The sequence below is a fragment of the Aptenodytes forsteri genome, unplaced genomic scaffold (assembly GCF_000699145.1).
Source record: "Aptenodytes forsteri isolate BGI_AS27 unplaced genomic scaffold, ASM69914v1 Scaffold82, whole genome shotgun sequence".
Classification (NCBI taxonomy): Eukaryota; Metazoa; Chordata; class Aves; order Sphenisciformes; family Spheniscidae; genus Aptenodytes; species Aptenodytes forsteri.
This window is the reverse complement of record NW_008795490.1, coordinates 1,059,054-1,083,130: the sequence shown is the minus strand read 5'-3', so window position 1 is coordinate 1,083,130 and position 24,077 is coordinate 1,059,054. Positions and strand designations below refer to the sequence as shown.

Sequence of the window (24,077 nt, the reverse complement as noted above, 5' to 3'; positions counted from 1 at the left end):
AAGTGAGGAACTACAGGCTCGGTAAGCTGGGGGGAGAGGTCCTGGGATACAAGCAAAGAAATTAAATAGCTGGACACTGCTACCAGGCCAGTAAATAGAAGATCCGTTAGCTAAATTAAAAACAACCAAAAAAAGAGAGAGACCAAGGAAATTTATTTACTTTTTATCTATGAACAGTATGACATATAATTATAGACAAGTTTTGATACACAGGAAAACCCTTTTGTCAACCATTTTTTTTGCTAAATGAAACAGCACAATAATCTTTACACATTCATATTTTGTTTTTTCTTTTTTTTTCTTTACAATACACAGCTTTCTTGGGTTGAAGCAAACTGCGGGACATACTGAGTACTGGTATATTACAGCTACTTACATCATTTAAGAACAGCAAATGGAGAAAAATAAGTTATTTAAATATTGATTTCATATACAGAAAGTGCAACTTTGTTAGTTGTTACATAACTTGCTTGACAGTTTTGATTCCCCAGAGGGTGTCAATTAAAGATAAAAGTATCTTGGACCAAAAGTATTATTTATTCTAAAAATAATACAGTACAACTGCACAGCTGTGACTTGGTGAATCGACCACTATTGCTGCTCTTAGAGATGATGACCTGTTTGAACAACGCAATGTTTAATGCTTCTGATCATGCTCCCAGTTTGCATCCAAAGCCAGGCTCACAAGAGAGCACAGGGAACTACGGGCGTCATTGCCACCTGGGTAGTAACACAGGGTTATCGATCGAAGCTTACGGTTATGATGGCGTTTGGTAATATTTTGGGCTTGCTGCTTCTATTGTTAAATAGCTGTTTGAGTTACAACGGTACAATGGATAGATACTTAACATCGTTAGCCTGAGCAGAGCAGATTAGGATTCCAGCAGCAGGTTTCTTTCGTGCTTCCCAAGAGTCAACGAGTGAACTTCTGCTTAGAGCGTTGAACGGTTGCGAGGAAATGTAAGAGGGTATGGCTCTCATACCGCACCGCCTCACCTGCTCGGGGAACGCCACGGGTCACTGAAACCACAGCAGGGAAGCTCAAACACTGAGAAGCTTAAGGCTTTTTTAGATTAAAATAGAAACTAAAATTGTAATTCAAGTAAGACCACAGAGCACAGTCTTAAAAAGAAAAAGAAAGCAACTATTAAAACTCACAAATCTCAGACTGCTCACTCTAGTCCTGATGGGTGTGATTTGGTTTCCCTGGGCTACGTAATCATTTAAAAATCATGGATTTACAAAGAGCGTTTGGCACACAGGTTCGGCTTATTCCCGTAATTCTCCTTCTGTTATTAAAAGAGGGGAAAGTAATTAATACGGGAGAGCTTTATTATGTGACTTGCCTTCCCTGCAACACGAGGAAATTTGTTTCCTTTTTTATGGCATATAGCCAGCTTGGACTTTTCCCTTGCTCCAATGTATCTGCTGTCTACTTACTTCTACTCAGTTCTGGCCCCTGCCAGCAACCCCAGGAAGTCTCAATACTCTTTCCGTCTCCTGCTTACTGATAGTCGCCATGTAAGCCTCAGAGAGGAACAACACGCAAATCATCTTCATTAAAAACACACTTAATTTTTTCTTTTTTACATTTTTTTTCTTTTTTTAGATTTTCACCAGCTGTGCAAAACACCTACGCTGTATGTTTCTTGATGCTGTCATATTAGAACATGCTGATTATCCACACACCAAGGAGACCATTACAGAAACAGATCCGGAGGAGCTTTGCTTGAGAACAATTTCAAGTTACATCAGTGAATTAGTTGCCTTCACACGATGGTGTGCAGTAGACAGTGGTGAAACATGAAACGAGGAAAGTAAACCTGACACCTATCAATTCTACCAGGAGCCAAATTAATTATCATCTGTAGTAAAATGCATAGTTCATCTGACTTAAAACACGACCATGAAAGGACCGTATGTAGTAAGGAATCGCGGAGTAACCGCAATTTCTCATTCATCAATCTGAGAGCATTTTATCAGGAAAAGTGTCGTTAGCTCAGTATGAGGCTGGGCTAACTGAGGCACCAAATAGTGAAGTGCCTTGTCCGTTTTTTTACAGTAAGTTGATGCCAGAACTGATATTGGAAACAGCCACACGTCCTGGCCTGTGCCCAGATTTCTATACTGTCTCCCTTTACCTGCCAGAGTAAGCTTGCTCTGTCTTCCATGGAGCGTTTGTGCTACAAGAAGCTGAAGGACACACCATATATAGACCCCGAAGAAAAAACTAGTTACGTGCTATTCATGATAATCTGTATTTGGTATATAAAATGTGTACCCATATAGAAAAATAAAATCTGTCATTAGCCACATACGCGAATGGAACGTTTTACATGGATTTAGGCAGAAAAATATCATTACATCACCACATGTGCCAGAACAATGCTCTCCTCCAGTGAGAGGTAACATTAACACACAGTCATGAGGGCTGTCAACTGCTGTAAAATCACAGTGCAATTTATGAGACTATATAGGATTTTTTTCATCCATGCAATGGAGTTACCGGATCTGATGATTTCTATGGAACACAATTTGCTTTGTTGATGCATTTTATCTCCCACAAGTGATTTTTCATTTGCAGAAACCCACTGTTTGGAATCGATATGGTCAGGATACCAAGTCAAAGCTGCAGCATAATGATTGACAATATAACACAGTACACAGAATATGATTAAAATGAAAAGCAGTTACATATATACAAGGCAGTATATCTTGGAACAGTTTAGTAACAACAGTAAATGCAGACTGTAGTGAACAAGAAGTTAGCCTGACAACCGAAACCTAGCATAACCCTGCATTTGTAAAAGCATCTCTACAACACAGAAGGTGTTATGATGAGGCATTTTATAGAAGCTACTTCAGCTGGCAATCACCCTAAGTGCAGCTTAAGGGTGACAGGTTGAAACAAGGCTTGGGAAACATGAACACAGGTAAGTGAACACTAGGTAACTGCTTAAAAGCTTATTTTAAGGCAAATAAAAAGCTGATTGCTAGAAAGCAGTTATAAAAATGACCTCAGCTCTGTACAAATAAAAAGAAGCTTTCTGACTCTCCGCGGGTTAGTTGCATTGGAGTGACAGAGATGGACCATACTGAAAACTAATTCCAGTCCATTAACTTTGGCCTAGCTAAAGGCTTTGTGGCGTATTGGGACCTATACCAAGCAACAGCGAAGATGACCAGGGGGTTTGTGTTTAGCTCTAGACTGCTAAAATAAACAAAAGGCATTTGCCAAACAGCTTCTGCTGGAATTTGCACCTTGGCTTGTACCTGGTATTTAGGACTGACTCCAGGTACCTGCGACCTAGATGTAGAGCAGACGCCCAACCTAAGGAGCTCTCCATAGAAACAGGGCCTATTACTAGTATTACTTTCACAAACTTGAGGAAAATGTGCAAGGGTCCCTTAATTCTGTGAAGCTGTCTGATTCTCAGGCCAACCCTGTGCACTTTATGAAATAAGAATACTTTACAGGTGAGTGAGGGGGGAGGGAAGTACCACATCTATGTTACCTGGTGGTTGCTTCTCTTCTCCTTCAGTTGCCAAAGACAGCAATAGAAACATTTCATATCCTTTGAAGAAGATATCTGCCTGTCCTTGGGAGCCACCTCCTTGATCCCTTTAGCTACGTGAAGTAATTAGAGCAATATTGGTGCAGGAAGAAGCAGTGGATTCTTGACCAGGCAGTGCCACACTATGGACCATGTTCAATTGCCTCTGGATCAAGAGGTTTGAAGAGTCTTGCCGCTGCCAGGAGCTTGCTTATGTGCCTTTCCTCTGTGATGCCAGCTTCTTGAAGGCAAGTTTGTGACAGAGAAGGCACTTTGCTCAGTGTGTTGAATCCTGCTTCTGTGAGCAGGCTGGAATACATAGGTAGACCAATGGAAATCAGCCAGTCAGATACAGAGGTGATAAGTCCTGGGGATACAGGTTTTCGGCAAATTTCAGTGAGCCCTCCACTTGGAATCTGGGCAGTAAAGAAAAAAACCAAGAAAACAACCCTTAATGTTAAACATAACTGCTTGTTTTACAGCAAGTCTTCTTTTGTTTTTTCTTCCAAACTGATAGAATTTCATAACAGATGTTTCAACTTCTCTCATGACACATTTGTCAGTATGAGAGTGGTGTGGGTTGAAAGGCTAAGATCACTTGGCACAGGAGCAGCAGCAACAATTTTGGCAGTCCAGATGCAGTGGGCAGTATCCAGCTGCTTGGGCAACAGTCATGTGACCTTCTGAATTAGTCTGAGATAGTAAAAAACACCTCGTGACAAGACTTTCCAGGGTGATCCATTTAATTTCTCAGTAAGGCAAGAGAATACCAATTTTGTCTATTACCTCCTCAGACAGACCAAGTTCTCTTATAAAAAGCCAGGAAAGCTTTTGATGGTTTCCCCCTCCTGGTTTTGCTAAGGAGGAGTGGACAATAGTATAGTTTAAGAAATGAAAAAGGAGCGTAAAACCTTTCAGACTTCAATACAGAAGAGGTTAATACATGCCACCCGTAGGGAGCAAGTCTCTGTTACCACTGCTTGCAGTCTGCTTAGACTTTCAAGACTATTATTCAGTCAAGAGAGAGGGCTATCTGCTCTCCTTTCAACTGCTAACTGTCCTCCTTTGGGATGGGGGAGGTACCTCCCGCCCCTGTAGTACCCCTACCTATGTTGGACTTGCTGGGTGAACACAGGTGTGGGGATGGGAACTTTAACGACGGACATTACTGAGTTTGATTTTGATGAGCAAGCACTGTACCCTTGAGGCACAAGAAGGCACGTAAGCAGAAGATAAAGGAGGAAGGAATGAGCTACTGAAAAGGAATAAACAAGATAAAGGCCATGAAGGCATGTCGCATGATCAGGAAGAAACAGCCAATCCGCTAGAGCATAGATGCACGTGAACACAAGGCTATAACCTATCTGCAAGCTGCAGATGTCGCGTGAACACCTCTGTTTGCTATAAAGAACGCTAACAAAGAGCAATAAAGGTCTTTGGTTGCTGCCTGCCAGAGTCCGTGCCATTAATCCCCACACACAGGGAGCACTTTTGTACCAGGACTTCGCAGGTATCTCCCTTTACTAGTAGTCAGTCCTTTTTGAAAGTCTGCTCATAAACAAGAAAATTGGGTTTATGGAAATACTCACCGCCATGCGATGCTGCTTCCTCAGCTGCTTTACCCGGATTTGGTCCATGTTTGTGGCAACATCCTTTTCAGGCTGGTCTAAGTCTTCAGAGTACCTCTGTACCAAAGCCTCAGGAATGCCACAGCGACCGTGCTGAATGTTCCCAGCCAGACACAAAGGAGAGAGGACAGATGAAAGAAGTGTATCAATACAATACCAATCAATGCAAACATAAAGAGAAGTGCAGGATGGGAGCAAGAAGCAGCTTTCCTCGAGATTCCATGAAAACTGAAAAAGCAATACCTAAAGGAAGGCCTAGACCTTAGGACTCCTTCCGTCCCCAAAACACGTCCTAATCACTATGCTATCAATTCAGATTTTCTTGGAAGCATAAAATCTAATCGTGACTTCCTTTTTCAGTTCTACTTCCCCACACTACCAGAGAAAGAGCCATTTCCATGCCCAGCGCCACCAAGGTACTAGTGGCCTGAAAAGATGAAGGTTCAGAATAAGTCTGGAATTTCTCAGTCCCCCCACAACACAAGAATTACTTTAGGCGTAAGGCCTGATAGTAAAGACAAACATAGTTACAGAACATCTAATGTCCCAATGATTTATGGTTTATCGAGGCTGGTTACTTACAAAAATACAACAGATACAATAAATGAAAGGCTGTGCCTTGGAATGCTAGCAGAATAAAAACGTTGAAGCAATGTCCTCCACTTACCTTGTCAGAGTATGGTTCTTCAGTAAGATCAATGTCTTCAGACTGCAACTTGTTTTCTATTACCATTTCCAGATCCATTCCCCTGCTACAAGAGACTTTCCTTGCTGAAGCAGGGCCTAGCTTTATCACGTGCTGCTGAACACTAGCAGTCTCTGGGAGCTCCGACAGCCAGGGTGGCAGTGAGCTAGGAGGGGTACTGGGCTCCTGTTCAGAAGATGTCCTATGGACAGGTACTCCGTGACAATCAATGGGGGTGGATGAGCTGGTCTTTTTTACTGGCAAACACGGTGCTTCTAGACTTGAGTGGTTCCCACTTGCGGTCATGGGAGGATGATATAATCCATTAGAAAGGCGTTCTCGGCATTTTTTGGCAGGGACAGGTGGTGGCTGAGAAGGATTTTTTGGTTGCATTCTTGCCTCATTTGTGCCTTTTTGCTCAGCTTCTAGACCTCCCTTGAGGACTGGAGCATAATCAGCCCGTGCAAGGTCATGAAAGCCTTTACTTTGTATTTCCAGAGGCGTCCTTGTTGCAAGATGTGTCACTAAGGCAGGCTGAGCTTCACAGTTTTTCAGGGGGAACGGAGCAGGCTTTCCACCTGCAGTTTCCATTACAGAGCAGTCCAATTCCTTAGCTCTTCCCTTCTGAGAACTAGCAGCTCCTTTACCCTGCTTAGGCATCAAGTCATCTACCATACAGCTGCCTCCATAAGACTGAGGCGGCAGGGCAGAGCCAGTTGCCTTTTTTGCTACATCCAGTGAATCCTGAGGAAAAGAACCTACTTTCTTGCTAGCGTCCTGTAGGTTAGTATTGGATTCTCCCTGGAGATCATCCAGTGAGTGAGATCTTGGCCACATATCTACACCCTGGGGGCCATCCAGAGTTTCATAGCTTCGACAGACGGCAACCGGTAAACTTCTACGGTTCTTCTTCAGACCCGTAACTGCTGGAGGTTTGACAGAGCTCTTGAGAGCACGATGCGTACAACTCAGCCGGCCTTCTTTTTCCCCTTGCTGTAGAGTTTCTATAGACTTGGTCAGTGGAAGCGTAGGATAATTTGATAGCTGGTTTCTGCTGAAGTCCTTAAAGCTATGCTCACTTGCTGATTTTGAGGGCAGAAGACAGGTCCTTCGAGTTTTACCTAGAAGCAAATAAATCACAATTCTCCATTAAAAAAAAGTAAAAATCTGCAGTCTAAATAATGGATCACTTCTAAATGCCTTTGAAACAAAATGATTTGCTCTTTTTTTAACTCTAAATGTACAAGAACTCAGTGCCATTTTAAGCATATGAATTTGTAAGCTTCAGCTTTATTACTGAAGAACTGGTAAATGTAACCATATAAGGAAAATACATTTAAAATACTTAATATCATTCCTACTCCCCAATTTGCAGAGATTTGCGGTTTAGCTCATGTAAACCTTTTTCAGTGTAGAAATATCCTACAGTTAGAACTGATATCCTGTACCCATTATATGAACTGGTTTGACCCCACACAGAAATAACTCAAAAGGCCTACCATTTTTTTCTACTTTTCTAATTTGTTTAGGATATCAATAATTACATTCACCTTCTAATGAAGTTTATTAGATTGCTCAGGAAAGCTTTTTTTTTAAAAAAAGATCCTGTTTATTCATTTTAATTACAAAATGTGCCAATAGTGTTATTTCATCTTTTAAATGAGCAGCAAACCATTTGCAATGGCAAACCAGACAGCAAAAAAGCGCTGGAAGTCTGGCGTTGCACCAGTCCCCTTGTAAAGTTACTTTTAGGGACAGCAGTGTTTTATGGAAAAAGGTCTTATACTATGAAATGGAGAAGTGTTTCAAAAGGGAGTTTCAAGTATGACTAACCTTAGTGTTATTCTCATGTCATAGTATTTTATTGAAGTAGAAGGTATTAGAGATGTGGTGTTTTATTATAACCACTGAAGACGAGATGACATGGATCAATATGAACCACATGTTCTTTGTAAGCTTTACTTTATATTTTTATGAGGTATGCGCCACTGATTTTAAACAGTGAAGTCCATCAAATCTGCTTGACAGAAAAATTCCGGTCAAAGGGACTGAGCTCATTAGAGTATTCATTATAGTATGAAATACAAGGTCATTTCTCAAACACTGCATAGATTTTTATTTTCTTTTTAACAAGACAGCAGCAAATTTGTCTCAAAGCAGGTGACCTCCCAGAATGACAGCACATCCTGAACAGTTACTGTTTTCTGGGTGACAGGGATACTTTTCCCCACGTATAGTACACTTTCTAAAATCAGGATAGAGAGATAAAGCTTGAAATGTCTCTTTCCAATAGAAAAAAACCCCAAAACAAACCAAAAAACCCAAAACAACAGGTTTGACTAAATGGTATCAAATCTGTAATAACAGGCAATCAATAGCTGCCAACTAAAGGACCAGTTACTTTTAGAGATCTGAGAAGTTTTGCTAACTTCATCGGAACTAAATTAATCTGGTGTACTTTTAAGCAATGGATGCTTTCTTCTCATACAGCTTGCCTTCAAAGCTTTATCCTGAAAGAAGCTCAATGCTTGGCTTTTGAATAATAGACACTGCTCGTTTTGAATATGAATGAAAGAACCAGTTTAACCTAAAAGAGAAATAGCTTGCTTTCTCTCTTTGTCTTGCCGCTTTGTCTGCTCAAGGAGTTTAAAAAACAAAGTATCCAGAAAACTAGCAAAGAAAATGGAGGTTACATTTAAAGAGAAATAAGGAAAACACTCCCCTCAACAAAAGCTGGCTGCATTTACTGTTATGCCAGCAAGGTTATTCTATCTAAAATCAAGGTGCACCTACAAGGATGACTGCAAGCATACAGGAACTGCTTTCTCAGAAGCTGTATGGTTCACAGTTCAACTCAAGCTAAATATTACCATTTCCCCAAAATGCTAATAAAGACACATCACATATTAAGTTGGCTCCCTTGCTACTACCTTGAGTTCAGATAGCTCAGAGAAGTAGCAGAAAAACTTCTCTGCCTGCACCTTTCCACGGAGCTAGGCCACCGCGTTCTGAAAATAACTTACAACCACATCAAAAAGACATGTAAGAAACATTACATTCATTTTTTAGTGCCTTCAGGCACTAACATCAATATGTAATGAGTATGGAACGGAGTCTTCTCTTTTCATTATTCATATTTGCTAGTACATGCCTGACTTGTGCAGTAATTCGCCATATTGTCTGGTGCTTGCTGTCACAGCTCACATAACAAAATCCATGTACCTTCTTTTCAATCTGAAATACTGATCAGGAGTTATACTGGTTTTAGGAAAGCACACTCAGGAACCTCAACACTGAAAGAAAAGTTGGGAGAAATGCTACTGCTGTGCAATATAAGCTCTTACTGAGGCCATAAGGGTATCTAGTAAGCGACACTTCATTTCTTTAGCAATGGGATATGTCTGTGTAAAGCCAGTAGCCTGGGAATGGAAAAAAGAAGAAAGGGGGAATAGGAAAACAAAGAAGAAAAAAAAACCCAAGAAAAACAAGGGGAGAAAAGTTTTGGGAAAGTAAAATCAAATCTTTAGTTCATTCCAGCCCTGTTTTGCATAAAAATACAAAGGTGGAGAGAATGGAAGGAAGTTCAAAACATTTTCTTTATAAATATATAACTGAACATGCAATCTTTAAGCTCTCTGCTTCAAAATGGTTTAAAAAAAGTGCTGGGTTCAATGCTACTGTTTTGTACAAAGGACAGGGGTTCAGAATGTAATTTCTCTTACATAGATTCAAGTCAAGAGCAATAGCAGGAGGGCAGCTGTGATTTCTCTAGCTATTCCTTCCCTCCTCCTGACTGCCAGGTGTAATTTCATTACGCTTCTGATACATTAAGAAAGGAAAGTAACATTTCCTGAAATCAGACTTTTAAATACGTTTTCAAGTTGTTTTCATAAAGTGGAGAGCTATATAAACAATGTCGACAAATGTAACATTCCCTCCCTATCTCAGAAAAAAAAACGAAAAAAACCTACAAGGGTTAAAGTGTATAGCTAGTAAGGTTTAAAACACATTTTTAATGTTAGCATTTTTGATAATAATTCAGTCTTACAATTCCCTGGTACGCTTAAGCAGTCTAATGCCTTTCATAGTGCTGTCAACCACAGTAGCATTTCTGATCTAAATGTGTGCAGAAGGACACAGGTGTCTGGGTGAAAACTAAGGTAACAAAGGTGGTCCTTATGCAAAATGAATGGAAAGTTTATATTGTTTCCAGGTTCAGTTCAAGCTACAGGTATACTTCAACTCTTGCGTTTCATGTTGTGGTGCAGTTTTTGTTAGACAAAGCACCGTCCACCCCTCATGGTATTTCTTGTTATTAGAATAGAGAAGGAACTTCCCAATTCTCTGTCTTCATCTGCCTCAGAAGAAAGGAGGTTATCTTGGGGAGTATTTCCAGACGTACCAGAGCTACAGGAACAAATTTTCAGTGTTTCTCTTAGTACTTTTTTCTGTATGGAAGATCGCCCTCAGAAATTTAAGTACTCCAAATCAGACACAGAATGCATTCAGTGGCCTGTCCAGATCCCGAATTTTATTAACTTCATTTTGGCCTTGTCTTCTGTGGCTATATTTTGCGTGTATTTCAAACAGCTCTGTTAACACAACAAAGACGATGGCATGGTAGACAATCCTAACCTCATCGCTTTTTTAAATGATTACAAACTAGTAGAAATGCACACTACTAGTAGAAATGGCAATGTGGCCACCTGTTCTGTTGCCTCCTTTTCTGACTAATTAGCACTCAATGCTTAAATGCTTAGGATGCCCACTTGGTACTACGGAAAACTGGGCCTCAGTTTCTGAACAAATCAGAGAACACCCTTATCCCACCTGATAAAGCCATGGTTTTGTCTGCCTCTTCAGCTCTGCGCATTGCATGTGCAATTCTGATCTCTTCTCATCCCCTCTCTCCTTAAAAAGGCTATACAGCACAACAAGAAAAGGTTCAAAGAAGCCAGGCATGATCAGGGACATGAATGACCTATAAGGAATAATTAACAGGCCTTCTCAGACTAGAAAAAAGATGACTTGGGAAGAAGTATGACAGAGGTCTACACACACACACTGTTAGGTATGGAGGTTGTAAGGAAGACCAGGGATGTTCATAAAGAGAAACAGTTTCAGGAAAACAGATGAATGCCAGGAAACAGTACCCAATTTTCGAAGCCCTTAAGTCCTTAAATGATTAATTCCCCAAGAGTTCCCTGGGAAGCACCAAATACGCTTGCTCTGTTCCTATACTGTTCTCTAGCTATCTGCTTTTGGCCAGTCCTGTGAGAACTAGACTTCCAATACGGTTTCCAAATGCGTCTCAGACAGACGACGCTTGCCCGCAAAACATGGCCAATAACTGCACTGTTGTCAGAAGTCTAAAGGAGAGCTTGCTCTCTCTGCCTTGTTTCAAACCAAGGACTGGACTATACGGACTAATGGTCTGATCATGAATGGTTGCTTTCTGCTCTTATGTTCTTCCTGTCTAACACTGAATAGGTCACAAACTGTATGTTCCTTGCTCTCTGTAAATTAGAATAAAATCACAATGCTGCTGTAAGTACACTGTGGATACCTATGAGAATACCCAAATATTTCTGCAGTGGGACCCAGAGAAGTACCTGAAAAAGATACATCTGTACCACTGCCATAGTACATAGCAAACCATTTTCTAGCCAAAATGCAAGAGCAGCTCTGAAATCTTGAACTGATGCCAAAAGGTCCAAAATCAGCCCAAAACAGGACACTATACTAGTCATCAAAATATTATCTATAACCTTTCCCCAGAAAAATCTGAAGACAAATTTCTTCTCAGAATGCATTTCCCCTTTTTGAAGTGCGGTTTATTATTGCCGATCTGCACATTATGATGTTTATACTAGACAAATGATTATCCTTATTTTGACAGATGAGAATCCAATGTATTTTGAAAACAATATGCATATAAACAACTATGATCCATGAACTTTGCAAAGAAGGTGGAGCACATTTCAGATTAACCAGCCTTGACAAAATCTCTGAATGAATCCCATACCAAATGTTCTTTTCATAATGGTTTTCAAAACAAGTACTAAATGCATTTGTGAGCAAAAATGATGCAGAAATGCAGCAAGCTACACATGAAAAGCAATATAAAAATCATCAGTGGTATTTCACATTCTGCAAAACTCAGATAGAAATATTAGTTTAAATGTAATAGTAAGTGTCTAAGCAGACAGGCAATGACAATTGCTTTCTCAAGATTCTCTTATATTGTTAAAATAAGGAAAATGTACAGGCAGCAATTTAACTTCAGTGCTACAGCTATCATTACAATGGCACTTAGAGATAAAAAGGGAAGAAAATTGTCACATATGCCATATATTTAGCTATGACTATATTCCAGCATGCCTACTGTATGGGGATTCATATTCAAGAAAAAAATTGTCTCTGCTTTCAGGAATTTAATACATTGTCGATTTCAGGCATTCAGCTTCAAAGCAAATTGCAATTTTCTTCAATAAATGGTTATTTCTGAGTGGCAGACTGACAGAAAATGCACAAACTAAGAAAAAGATCTTTAGCTCATATTTTAAATTGGAAAAACGGTCACTACAAGGGGCGTACAGTATCTTTATTTATTCTGTTCTTGGCATCCTGTTTACGCTGGGTGTTAGCGATGAAACCAGGCAGCCTGAGGCCAAGCCAGGGCTCAAATGCTTGGAGCGGTAATGCCAAACTCAAACCAATTTAATCTATTTTAATATTTCATCCCTAATGACAAGTTTACACCATCCCTCAAGTAAAGCATGCTCAATCAGCACAACCACCTGATTTCTTCAGAACAGAGAGAGTAACCTCCATTATCGTCTGTCTTGGTAATTTTTCAGTGCATCACCTTTCACTGATGCAAGACAAGGTAATGGGAATTGATATCATAAGTATTTTTTTTTTCATAGCTTATTTCCTTGCCAACTTCTCAATTAATTTAACTTGCTAGTGTTCATACACCAAAAAGTCCTAAATCTCTGCGGTTGGCTTCTGATCAGAGGAGACTGCAACATGCAACCTAAGCAAACACAAAAATATGGCCTAAAACAGAGAACATATTTTCTAAACAGTTTTTGTATGAATTTAGAAGAAATCCTCCTAATCTCAGTGGAGTTCAGTGACTTCTCCATTGCCAGTGGTCCCTTAGAGCACTGGCATGGTCTGTCAGAGTGTAAGCCTCACGAGGCATGGTCGCACAAGAATATGACAGGGAGCGGAGAAGGCAGGGAATGGCAGTGAGAGTGCCTGTTGCCTTAGGATCACGAAAGAAAGATGATTTGTGAAATGTGTTCTGTTTCCTACCAATGCAAATAAATAAATTAGAAACAGTAGCAATGAAAACCAGTGGCTCAAGCCAAGAGGGAAAGAGGCAGTCAGAGCAAAGGAGAAAGTCAAGTATGAAGTAGCTTGTGTTAGCTAGGAACAGGAGCAGAGTATATGAAATTATCTACTGAAAAAAGGCTGCAGGGATTATAAGGCTCATCGCTGTCACCATTACCATTCTCCAGGTTTTCACTGCTTTCATAGCAGCCAGAATCCCGAGGAGAGCATCCGGTTAGGCCTTGGCCTTCAATGAGAAGTTTCTCCTGAGATCCTGACTGGTCGCTGTTACCTAGAGGATGAAAAACAGGCAAACAGAAAATCCGGCTGAACTTCTCAACCTTCCATTTCCAACACCATTATCTTCCCTGTTGTATTAATTGTATCAGAACACTGTTTTAGAAAAGAGTGAGCATTAGGAACATCCATCACAAACGTTGGAAACATTCATCCCATTTGGTAAAGGATTAAGCAACAGCCTCAGCATGAGTGTGAGGGAGCAGTGTGGTACATAACAAAAGCAGAATGGATCGCCTGTGCACCTCAGCTGCCTTGGGGCCAAGTCCTGCAACTTACAACCATGGAGATTTATTTAAAATGATGGTGTCAAAATTCTTTCCAAGACTTAAAAAACCCCCATCACCCAAAACAAAAGCAAAAAGCACTGAAAAGAATAAAATCCTAACCCTGACCTACTTTCCAGAAGAGACAACGAGGAAGGATCAGGAGTGGGTCTGGCAAAGTTAGATACTGTCCCCTAATGAAGGGGGAAGGGACAAGGGAGAGACTAGTGGTAAAAATTCCTTTCTTCCTTGTTCTGTGCAAAGAGCCAACACTCAAGTGTGGTCCATCCAGGCTGCACAGGCTGGATTCCAGGAATTTACCCAGAATGCTTGGTCAGAATTCATATTTTGTAAAGAAATGAAATCCGGAGCTGAAGATATAGAAAACCACCTTCATGATGCAAGGATACAGTTTATGCTGTGTTTTTTTCCCCTGCAATAAAATGTCAGAAATGGCTATTCCGATTCCTATTCCCAGCACAGGAAAGGTAATTACGGGGTGGAACTAAGTGCTGCTGCCCCTCCCAGGTTCCAGCTGTCTGGTCCCCACTTCTCTTTCTCCTCATCACCCTGACTTGGAGCTGGAATTTATACTTTCCAACCACCACATCACGTAGTTCTTCAAGTTTTCAAACCAAAATTGAAGGGCCCTAAAAAAAATTGTTACTTCAGGGAAGTGAGCGTTCTAAATAGGTCCACAAATAATGAAGAGAAGCTCATATTAGGTGACGAAAAGCTACTCTAATACAAGTGAAAAGAATCTAAATCTGCAACTGTAGTTTTATTGGGGGTAGAGGAGGGCGGAGAAAATGTGGATGCCTCTTTGGGAAATGAAATGAAATGAACAAGAAAGCTACATGTCAGTGAAAGCTCAGGCCACACAGCACTGTCTAGAGATACTAACCACACATGTCTCTATAACAGAATTAAGCACTGCCCACTTAATAAGCAGCTGTTTAAATTGCTGCTATGGCAGTTTAAGCTAAAACATAGGATTTTGCACAGAAACAGCCGAGAAAACCCTCACACAATCTATTCCACTGACTCTGCTCGGTGGGGTACTAAACTTCTGAAAACACTTAGGGATGAAGGGGAAATTCAGTACTGTCTTAGGTTGCTGCAACTAGGTATTGAGCGCATCTAAATTCCTGTCTCAAGCTACACTTGCTTTTCAAATGATTCTACCCTACCATGACTACTGTGTGCATGGTACAGCCCCGCTTCCTCCTGCGTGGTAAAGACACCATCGAATTTGACTGCCATCTTTCCCTCATCTTTGCAACCACTTACAACGGGCCATCTGAGACCATCTGTACAACGGGCAGAATTGCACTGCTGCACCCTAGATAGTGGCGTCACTGTCTTTCACTCTTTGCACTTGACTGATACATGTTCTCCCTTTGAAAATTGCTGTGTTGTCATGTGTACAGCCTGAAGCTACCTGTACAATCCTGCAATTCACAGTCCAAGAATCATATGCACGTGCAGGTAAAATAAGAGAAAGTTTAATTCACATTACCCTTCTCCACAGCCCTCTGGGCTTTGATCTTTTTCTTACCCTTGATAACCTCAATCTCTTCCCTCTAGTCTAGAAGTTTCTTCTTTCCTATTCTCCATGCCTCAGCTTCTTATTTTGAGTAGGTTATCTCAGGATTTATTCCTGAACATCAGTATTCTAAAGGGTATGTGTTGTACACTTGACTTCATTTGAATAAGCTGGGTAGCAGGGCTTACATGAAGAAAAGAAATCTGGCAGAACAAATGCAAGTCTTAAGTCACTCCTCAAAAATTTGCATGTTGTTACACAGGATTACCCTGAAAATAACTAGATTAGGAAAAAAAAAGATCAAAATCCTGGAACCAGTTTTCTGCTTTAAGGGGTTCACAAAGTTCCTGGCAGAGGTCTAGTAAAACTGAAAACCTCAAACATCCCACGTACTATCATACTCCTGTAGAAGTTCCACCGCTGTGAGAAGAACAGCTCTGTGCTCAGGATCTCGGATGTTCAGTTCATCCAAATCTTCTTCTTCTAAAAGCTTAAAGGTATCCAGATCTTCATAACCATTGAACAGAAAAGTGGGCATGTGCTCCTGCATAAAAGGGAAAAAAAAAGAAAAAAAAGAAAAAAAAAAAAGAAAGAAGAAGAGCTGTAAGACAACATATTTATTCAACTTGTTTTGGCAATAAAGATACTAGAAGAGATTTCCACAACCAGCAAAAAAAGCATTAGTTTAGCAAATGCAAGCCACTGTATAACAGCAAAATTATAGGATTATAGCTTGTATAAACATTGCTCAGAGTTCAGGGAGGTAGCTGTGCCAGAACTAGAATGCTGCACATATTTTTGTATTTGGAATGCACTGTATTAAATGGCCTGGGCAGCATGCTACCTGGACGCACGATATGGCACAGCTCTGTATGAAGGGAGAAGTACAAAGGGTGAATGACAGCCGCACCAGTTTATCCCTAGCTCTTCTGAACAGAAACGTGGAAAAAACCTTCCTCTTTAAAGACAGGGTAACTATTGTTATTTTACACTTTTTGCTTGCTTTTGAAGTGTGTTAGCTAGTAGCCATACTATGCAATGATTTACAGTCTCCGAGCGCATACAACTGCAGCCTGCAGCACTTCATCAAGCCTGACAGGCAGTTCTGCCTGGCCTCAGTGATTTTCATTCTGCGGCTAAGACCCGATTCTGCTAAGTGGTGTCACTATCCTTAGGATTATGAATCTGGTGTGCAGCTTTCAAAACTGACAACTCCAAAGGTGTGGCCCCCTTCCCACAAGCAAAACTGAAGGGTAAACAGAAAGAGAGAATTTGGACCTTTAAGTTGATGCGATCCAAGAGATCCTCAACTGACTTGGGCTGGGGTGGTCTGCTTTTCCGGCGTCTCCTGGTGGGCCGCTTCGGTTTCTCCTCCTCTTCATTTAACACATCCACATAGATAAACTTGAAAGTGCCAACTTTGTTGTTCAACAGGCCCATCCAAGTGCCCATGGGGGGTTTGCTGATTATATCAATGATGTCACCCTTCTGCAGACCAAAGAAGCAGGAAAGCCATTTAGGCATGCTTTCTGATGGATATTCAAGCAAACACACCCACTTTCTCTCAGATTTTCACGTATGCAGAATGGACAATACTCTTTAGTTTTCAAAAGGTTAACCACAGTTCTTGCAAAAATGTCTGATTATACTTGTTTTACAAATGGAACAAAAGGGAATTAAGTGACATGCCTAAGACCACAAAGCAAGTCAACAAAAGAACCCGGAATGGACCCCAACTGTCCAGATTCACAAACCTGCTTACACCCCAGTAGTACATCACTGCTGTTTTGTACAAATGTCTCTAATCTGTGCAACTATCTGAAATTGGTGCAAATAAGAACATGATCAGTGTATATGGGCACAATCTCACATCAGATCTCCCGGGGAAAGGAGGCGTATGCAGAAGGAACCGTGCAACACTGTGGCTTTTCCTAATGTGCTCCTGACTGTAACAAAGAAATGGACGCACAACTGTTTTTGTATCCTTAAAGAGATTACCTTACGTACATCTGCTTTAATAGGAATTAGCTGCCCTCGGAATTTTAAGTAATGAATGTAAGAGATAGTTTCAATCAAATACAGCACAACTAAAAATAATAAAAGCTGATATCCAGAAAAATTAAAGGGGGGGTGACAACTCACAATCAGCAAAGTAATTCAATATTAGCTCAAAACAAGTTATATTAACTGAAATGCCTTTAAGAGGCACTATGTGTAGGTGCATCCACACTTCTTCCGAGGATTTTGAAAATTTTTCCATTGATGGATTAATTCATTGTGGGACGCAAAAGTATTTTTCCAATCTTTCAAACAAAATCCTTGCAAAATGGAAATTAATTTGTGGCACATTTTTATTTTTCCAGAAACCAAAAAACAAGTTATATTAACTGAAATGCCTTTAAGAGGCACTATGTGTAGGTGCATCCACACTTCTTCCGAGGATTTTGAAAATTTTTCCATTGATGGATTAATTCATTGTGGGACGCAAAAGTATTTTTCCAATCTTTCAAACAAAATCCTTGCAAAATGGAAATTAATTTGTGGCACATTTTTATTTTTCCAGAAACGAAAGACGCAAGTGTCTTTCCCTGGATGTGGAGAAATACTAATACTTACTTATGTCCTATAACATTTTGCTATAATTCAAGCAAATCTCAAATGTAACAGAATAAGATAGGTTAAAGGGCTTCAAAAAACACATGTAAACTCATTAAAAGACTAAGAATTGTGTAGTTCTTGCAAAGAACTCTTAATTAAGAATTTTGCCAAAATAAATGTTTGACCCCTTAAAAACAGATATAGCTGGTACCTTGAGTTTCAGAGAGTCTGTATCATAAGGACTTGGAGTAAAATCAGTGTGAACCCTGGCTCTTCCACAAAAAGGTCCTCTGTAAGGAGGCTCTTCATCATCACCATCTTCTGATTTCACACTCTCCCTGTTGCTGGTTGAGGAATCTGTTGTGCTCACCGTCTGACCACCTGTATGAGAGACATAGTCCACAAAAAAGAATCTCTTTGTGAAGGAGGTTCAGAAACAGAGGCAACACAGAAGGTGGGTCTTCTTTCTACAAAACATGATAATCAAAGTTAAAAGTCTGTAAATGCTGCTATTTCTTATATACACGTGATGGGAGAGTTAACTAATCTACTTCGCACTCCTGTTTTCCCAAATTCAGCTCCTCAATATTTAACTGAGAAGCTGTTTAACTAGTGTCTCATCTATGGTACATCACAGGAGATGTCATCTTTCTAGGAAGTTTTGCCTACAAAAAAGCATAGTGGTGTGAGGAAAATCAGCTCTGAATCCTGCATGAGGGTTCCAGAATCCCCCTCATGTCCAGAAATTTGGTTTTATGGCAACACTTCATATTGATAATACAAAAAAAAAAAAAAACCCAAACAAAAAAACCCCCAAAACTGGATGATTTTCAGAACACACTTTCAGTTATTTAAAAATGGACCTTTCTCTTCAGTTTTTTTCCCCCAATATGTTCTTGGTTTCTATTGGTCAGTAATCCACAGAGAAGCAAGTTCACACCATCTGTGTCCCACTTAAACTCTGTTTTCTGCAGAGACAATCTTAACCAGAGAGGTTTTAAATAATACTCCTCTAACTAGTTAATGAGAGAACCTCAAGGTCTCTCTGGAGGGGGGGGTGGGAAGCCCATCAGGAGCGCCCAGGAGAAATCTAGTGTAAAGATGAGCCTGTTTACTACTGGCCAAGGACTGTAATTCTCACTCCAATCATTTATATTATAATAGCAGGACCCAGCAGACCCAACCAAAAAGCAGGATTTCTTTTTCAGGGCTATGTATAAACACAAAGCAAAAAAGATCGTCTCTGCACCAAAGAGCTTATGGTTCTTTGTAAACCCTTAATGACTAACCCATCAGCCTTTCTACTTTTTAACCACTGCTTTTGCTTTGACTTTCTCTGATTCTGCTTACTGTGGAGATCTCTGCTCCCTGAAGCCACAGAAATGGAGCAACGCAATTACAACCGAACTTACTCATTGAGCTCTGACCGCTTAAGGAACTCCTCAGGCTCTCTACTGAGCCACCGGCTTTCAGCTTGGGTTTGTCCAGGGAGTCAGTGTCTGGTGGCGGTGACTGTGGAGAACCCGGCATGACCCCAGGGCTGGACTCCTGAAAGGGATTGAACCATTTCAATTTGGTAAATGAACATAGGCACTGACACGAGCTGCTTGTTCATCTCCAAGGAAAGAGATTCTGTTTTCCTGCTCTAAATCTTCTATGTTTATCTACTTATTTCGTGGTACTCAGCTGTGGCAGAAACCCCACTTTATTAGGCATGATAGCAGGGACAGGGGCAAACAGTCCAGTCTGAAAAAGCATTGTAAGTACAAAGAAACATTACACAAAACTCCCAATTCAAACGTTTTAATGACACATGATATTTTTGCCAGCAGTATTTGCAAAACAGCTAACGCCAAATTCAGCTTTCTGAATCAGAATTTTGTACAAAGATGAATACAAACAAATCAGACAATGCAAGTGAGACACACAGCAATGTACATTTTTTTTTGCAGTGAATCGTTGTTACCTTTGCTCATTTACCTTGAAGAAAAAAAGAGAATTAACCAGAAAAAGCAGCCTGTGCATAGTATAAATACTCATAAACATAAATGCATAAATATAAAGATATTGCTACATGTGCAATAGGTGAGGCAATTTCTCTTTTCACTCAGTCAAGCATTACAGGAAATCAAAAGGGGTCTTTCCTAAACTGAAATTCTGTCAGCCTCTGTGAAGCACAGTTAAAGCAAAGCAGCAGATATTTGTGGCCAGAACAGCTTTTGCTTGTTTTTTTGAATGCAGAAAGAGATACTGGCACATAGTTTGAGTCATGATGCCAGAAAGGTACAAATATTCTAAAAGGACTGTGCCAAAAAGTTTGAAAACAAAAGAACTGCAGCTTGCATACAAGAAGAGTTTTTGTGGAGATGCGTGGTCATAAAACTTTTAGACGAAAGCTATTATTTGCATGCTGCAGAATCACCAGGAAAAAAAGTCATCCCAGCATATGACTTCAGAGGTCAAGTCAATCTTGGAGAGAGCTAGAGAGCAGAAGTATTGCTAACTCACTGTAAACCCATTTCTCAAAGTATCCCTTTCTTTGGCAGACACTGCAGAGAGGCACTGTAAGGCCAGTCAGACACCAAAGCACGTTCTTATCAATATCAAATCATGTTAGACCTTAAAATGCTTTAACTGTAAATTTAAATTAAATAATCGTAACTGCAGCACTGCTCCTGGTTATGAATAAGTATGGCTAACAGTCCTACAGGAAAGGGATTCTCATGTTGCAAAGCATTGCATAAAACTGGTCACTTTTCTGCCTCTCTATGCCGTCTCCAGATTTTGCAGTTTGGGGTTGTTATTTTGAATCTTACCAATTGCTCCTTTTACAGGCAGTAACGCTTTGCATTAGCACCAAAAGGCAGATCTGGTAGGGCGTGACTCCCTTCCCACTTCCATTGCTCTGTGGCTGCAAGCATCCCCGGCGATCCAGCGGCCAGTACGAGGCCACTTGGGGGCGATGTCAGCCAGAGAGCGCCCTGCTTTCCCGGCGGCTTTCTAAGCCATTACTTACACGTTTCAAGTGGGGAGACTGGATTTAAACAAACGCTGAAGAATTTCTGACGCTCCACCAAAGCAAGGACCCAAAGTATACCAAAAGAGAAAAAGACAGCAATTGTTCCTAGGCCACTGAAATTCAAAGCCTAATCTACAACTAATGTACTTCAGGTTTGCCTTTAAGAATAAGCTATAGAAATCTGTAATGAAAGAATAATAGGAAAATCTTCTGGGGGATGCCCCTTTCTGACTACATTGTGCATCTGTTTTAATGGGCTGCTGCAGAGGGCAAGGTATGATGGAGAAAAGATCTCTAATACCAGAGAGGAACCGTGTATGTGAAGTTATGCTGGGAATTTAAACTAAGGTGTAAATTGCAGATTAAATATATTACTGTGACCCTGTGTCACAGACCGGTTCCCTTAATAAATAATGACGATAGATAAAGAAATGGAAATATAGAGCGAGACGTGTAATGCCATCAACCACAGGCTTCTGCTGATGAGCAACTTGAATGAAAATCTGAAAATGCATTTTCATGCTTTGGTATCTATAGGAAGCCATTTCACAGTGAGGGGTTTTCTAAGAACATAGGAATAAGCCACACCACATAGTCTTGTTAGAAATTTCCTCAGAGATGCCTTGAAGCATGGGAGTCGATATTGATTATCACTTCTACACTATTAACTGGATTCCATTGCAGACCTTACATACCTGCTCAGACAGAGAGCTGCTATATTTTTTAGACATCCTTTTCTTCATGGTTTCTTTTACAGACTTCACCTTTTTGCCCAGAGATATACGGGAGGCAGAGGGTGATTTGATCACTTCTTTATAAACAAAGTCTCCTTCTTTGCCCTGCAAAATAAAACGGGGTTTAAGCCTATAAAATACAAGAACCATTTTCTTCCTCAGTCAGCAGTCATTGCAGACATATCCAGGCAGACACAGGACGGCACCTTGGTGTCCTGTTTACTGCTCTAAATTCACTGTTGAGACCTTGTGCAAACCAGTGTAGCAGTCCACTGCACCTTACTCCTAAGGCCTGATTTGCAACCTTTTCTGCAGGTACTGTGTGTAGATGTGTTGGGGTCTGTTAGGATGCCTTTATCCCTTTGAGTTTCAGGTAAGTATTTGACCTGATAGAAAACTCCACAGTTTCAGGCTAAGCCCTCCTGACAGGACATACAACAGTAGTTGTGGCTCATGTTGGTCAATACTACACACAGTTTAACAGGAGTAAAGGTACCTCTGAGATCCTAGCCAAATATATACGTGTGTGTGTGTGTGTATATATATATATGGATACCTACATTTGGCTACCCAAATTTACTTTTTATTTTCAGACACGCATTCAGTTAACCTCTCTTGATGACCGTCTCCGTGGTTTTACTGTGGATTGTTTATAAAAAAAAACCACAAAAAAAGGTACTAAATCCATCAACCATGGTAGAAGGTTATACTTGCACAGCTATTCATAAGAGACACAACAGGGTACTGCCAAACTAAATTAGCTGGTCCATATATAGTGGATGACAAAGGCCAGCTGCTTTGAATGCATTTAACCTTTTCTAAACCAGCTTAAGATACCTAGCATTTACTTATGCCACAAGCACACACAAAGAATTAACATGGATCAGTTGACATTTTGCCAAACTTACTCGTATGACTCAGCCCTTATTCAGATTGTCCAGGCAGCGTGTTAGACATGGACTTTCGTTCTACAGTATGTCAGGAACCACAGCAAGACAACTCTATTAGAGCTACTGCCAGCACCCTCCATTGGCAAGGGTGCACCAAAAATCACAACGCAAAAAGGACCAAAATCTGTTTGGCCAAATAGGTTGACTACTGAATTTGGTCTCTGACTTGGTTCAATAATCCTTCTGAGTACAATTTAAGTACATAAGACAACAAACCCTAAAATAAGTGTACACTACATTCTACATAAAAGATTTATCTTTTTTTCTAAATTTATGTATGTTTGCTACTTTACTAATGTTCCCCAAAAAAGTGTCTCTGAAATTCAGCTGATACTTCATTTCTGATAATTCTGTATTTTCTCCTTTACAAGTTTTTTGTGATTACAGCTTCTTTGGTAACTTTTGGTCTTTTAGCAGAAATTAAGGACAGCTCTTTGCCTTATCTTTTTGGAAAAAAACCTTCCGCTTCATGGACTTCAATGTTTTCAAGAAAAGAGCCTTGATCTGCATACATTATTCTGGTGCACTGCATCTCTCCCACTACTGATGCTAGTAGGGAAAAATGTAACATCTAGATTTCACACTTTTCTATATCAAAACCTATCTGAACAAAATATGCCAAAGTATCTATGTTTAAAGATAAACACTGTAAGTTTGGAAGTTAACTTTTTTACTGAGTTGAAAATTGATGAATAAAACAACCACCCACAGTTTTGGCCAATTTAGGGGTAATTTATTATGTTGAAAAAAAAAATCAGAAAAACAAAACCAACCCCAAAAAACCCAGCTGACATAAAAAATAATATAATGCTGGCATATAAAATGTTTCACAATTTAGACTTAAGCGAACAGAGAAGTTACCAGAGCCAGTGCTGAAACAGAAAAGAAAAACATATATGGGCAAAAGGAAAAAATGTGTTGGCAATTTCATTGATATAATGTTCTGGCTCATTTCTATTCTGTTATTTTTGGGCACAGGCTGACCAACAGTAACACTGGGATCAACATGAGTAATATAAAATGGAATTAATTCTCAGGGGAGGTTTTTTTGTTGGTTCTATTCTGTTATTTTTGGGCACAGGCTGACCAACAGTAACACTGGGATCAACATGAGTAATATAAAATGGAATTAATTCTCAGGGGAGTTTTTTTTGTTGTTTTTTTTTTTTTTAACACAAAGAGCTCGGAGATCAATTGCGCAGCACCCAGCACAATGGGATCCCAGTCTACTCCAGAGCTCTTAGATACAATGAGAAAACAAATGATAAATCTCTTACATAATTACTTCCACCCAAATAACTTGCAGATCTTCAGCAAATGAAAGTTTGCCTCTTCATTCCAAATAGTAAATATTTTTACCAAGACAGTATAGTAATCATATGTTTTGCCTGGGGTGATGCTCTGAGGAAGTCATACATAAGAATAGCCCACAAATGTGCCCCCAGATCTTCACTTTGAT

General features: G+C 40.1%; 1 protein-coding gene across 1 annotated transcript in view; it reads right to left on the bottom strand.

The window, feature by feature from the left end:
• Positions 1 to 135: 135 nt before the first annotated feature.
• SASH1 (SAM and SH3 domain containing 1) overlaps positions 136 to 24,077 on the bottom strand; it is a 99,662-nt gene continuing 75,720 nt past the window's right edge. Inside the window, exons 11-19 of the mRNA XM_009281391.2 lie at positions 21,630 to 21,773; positions 19,328 to 19,463; positions 18,127 to 18,296; positions 16,596 to 16,805; positions 15,711 to 15,861; positions 13,387 to 13,500; positions 5,850 to 6,988; positions 5,144 to 5,275; positions 136 to 3,970 (exon numbers count right to left, since the gene is read on the bottom strand). Coding sequence (XP_009279666.1) covers positions 3,698 to 3,970; positions 5,144 to 5,275; positions 5,850 to 6,988; positions 13,387 to 13,500; positions 15,711 to 15,861; positions 16,596 to 16,805; positions 18,127 to 18,296; positions 19,328 to 19,463; positions 21,630 to 21,773 — 2,469 coding nt within the window. The 3' untranslated portion in view covers positions 136 to 3,697. The remainder of the gene's footprint in view (positions 3,971 to 5,143; positions 5,276 to 5,849; positions 6,989 to 13,386; positions 13,501 to 15,710; positions 15,862 to 16,595; positions 16,806 to 18,126; positions 18,297 to 19,327; positions 19,464 to 21,629; positions 21,774 to 24,077) is intronic.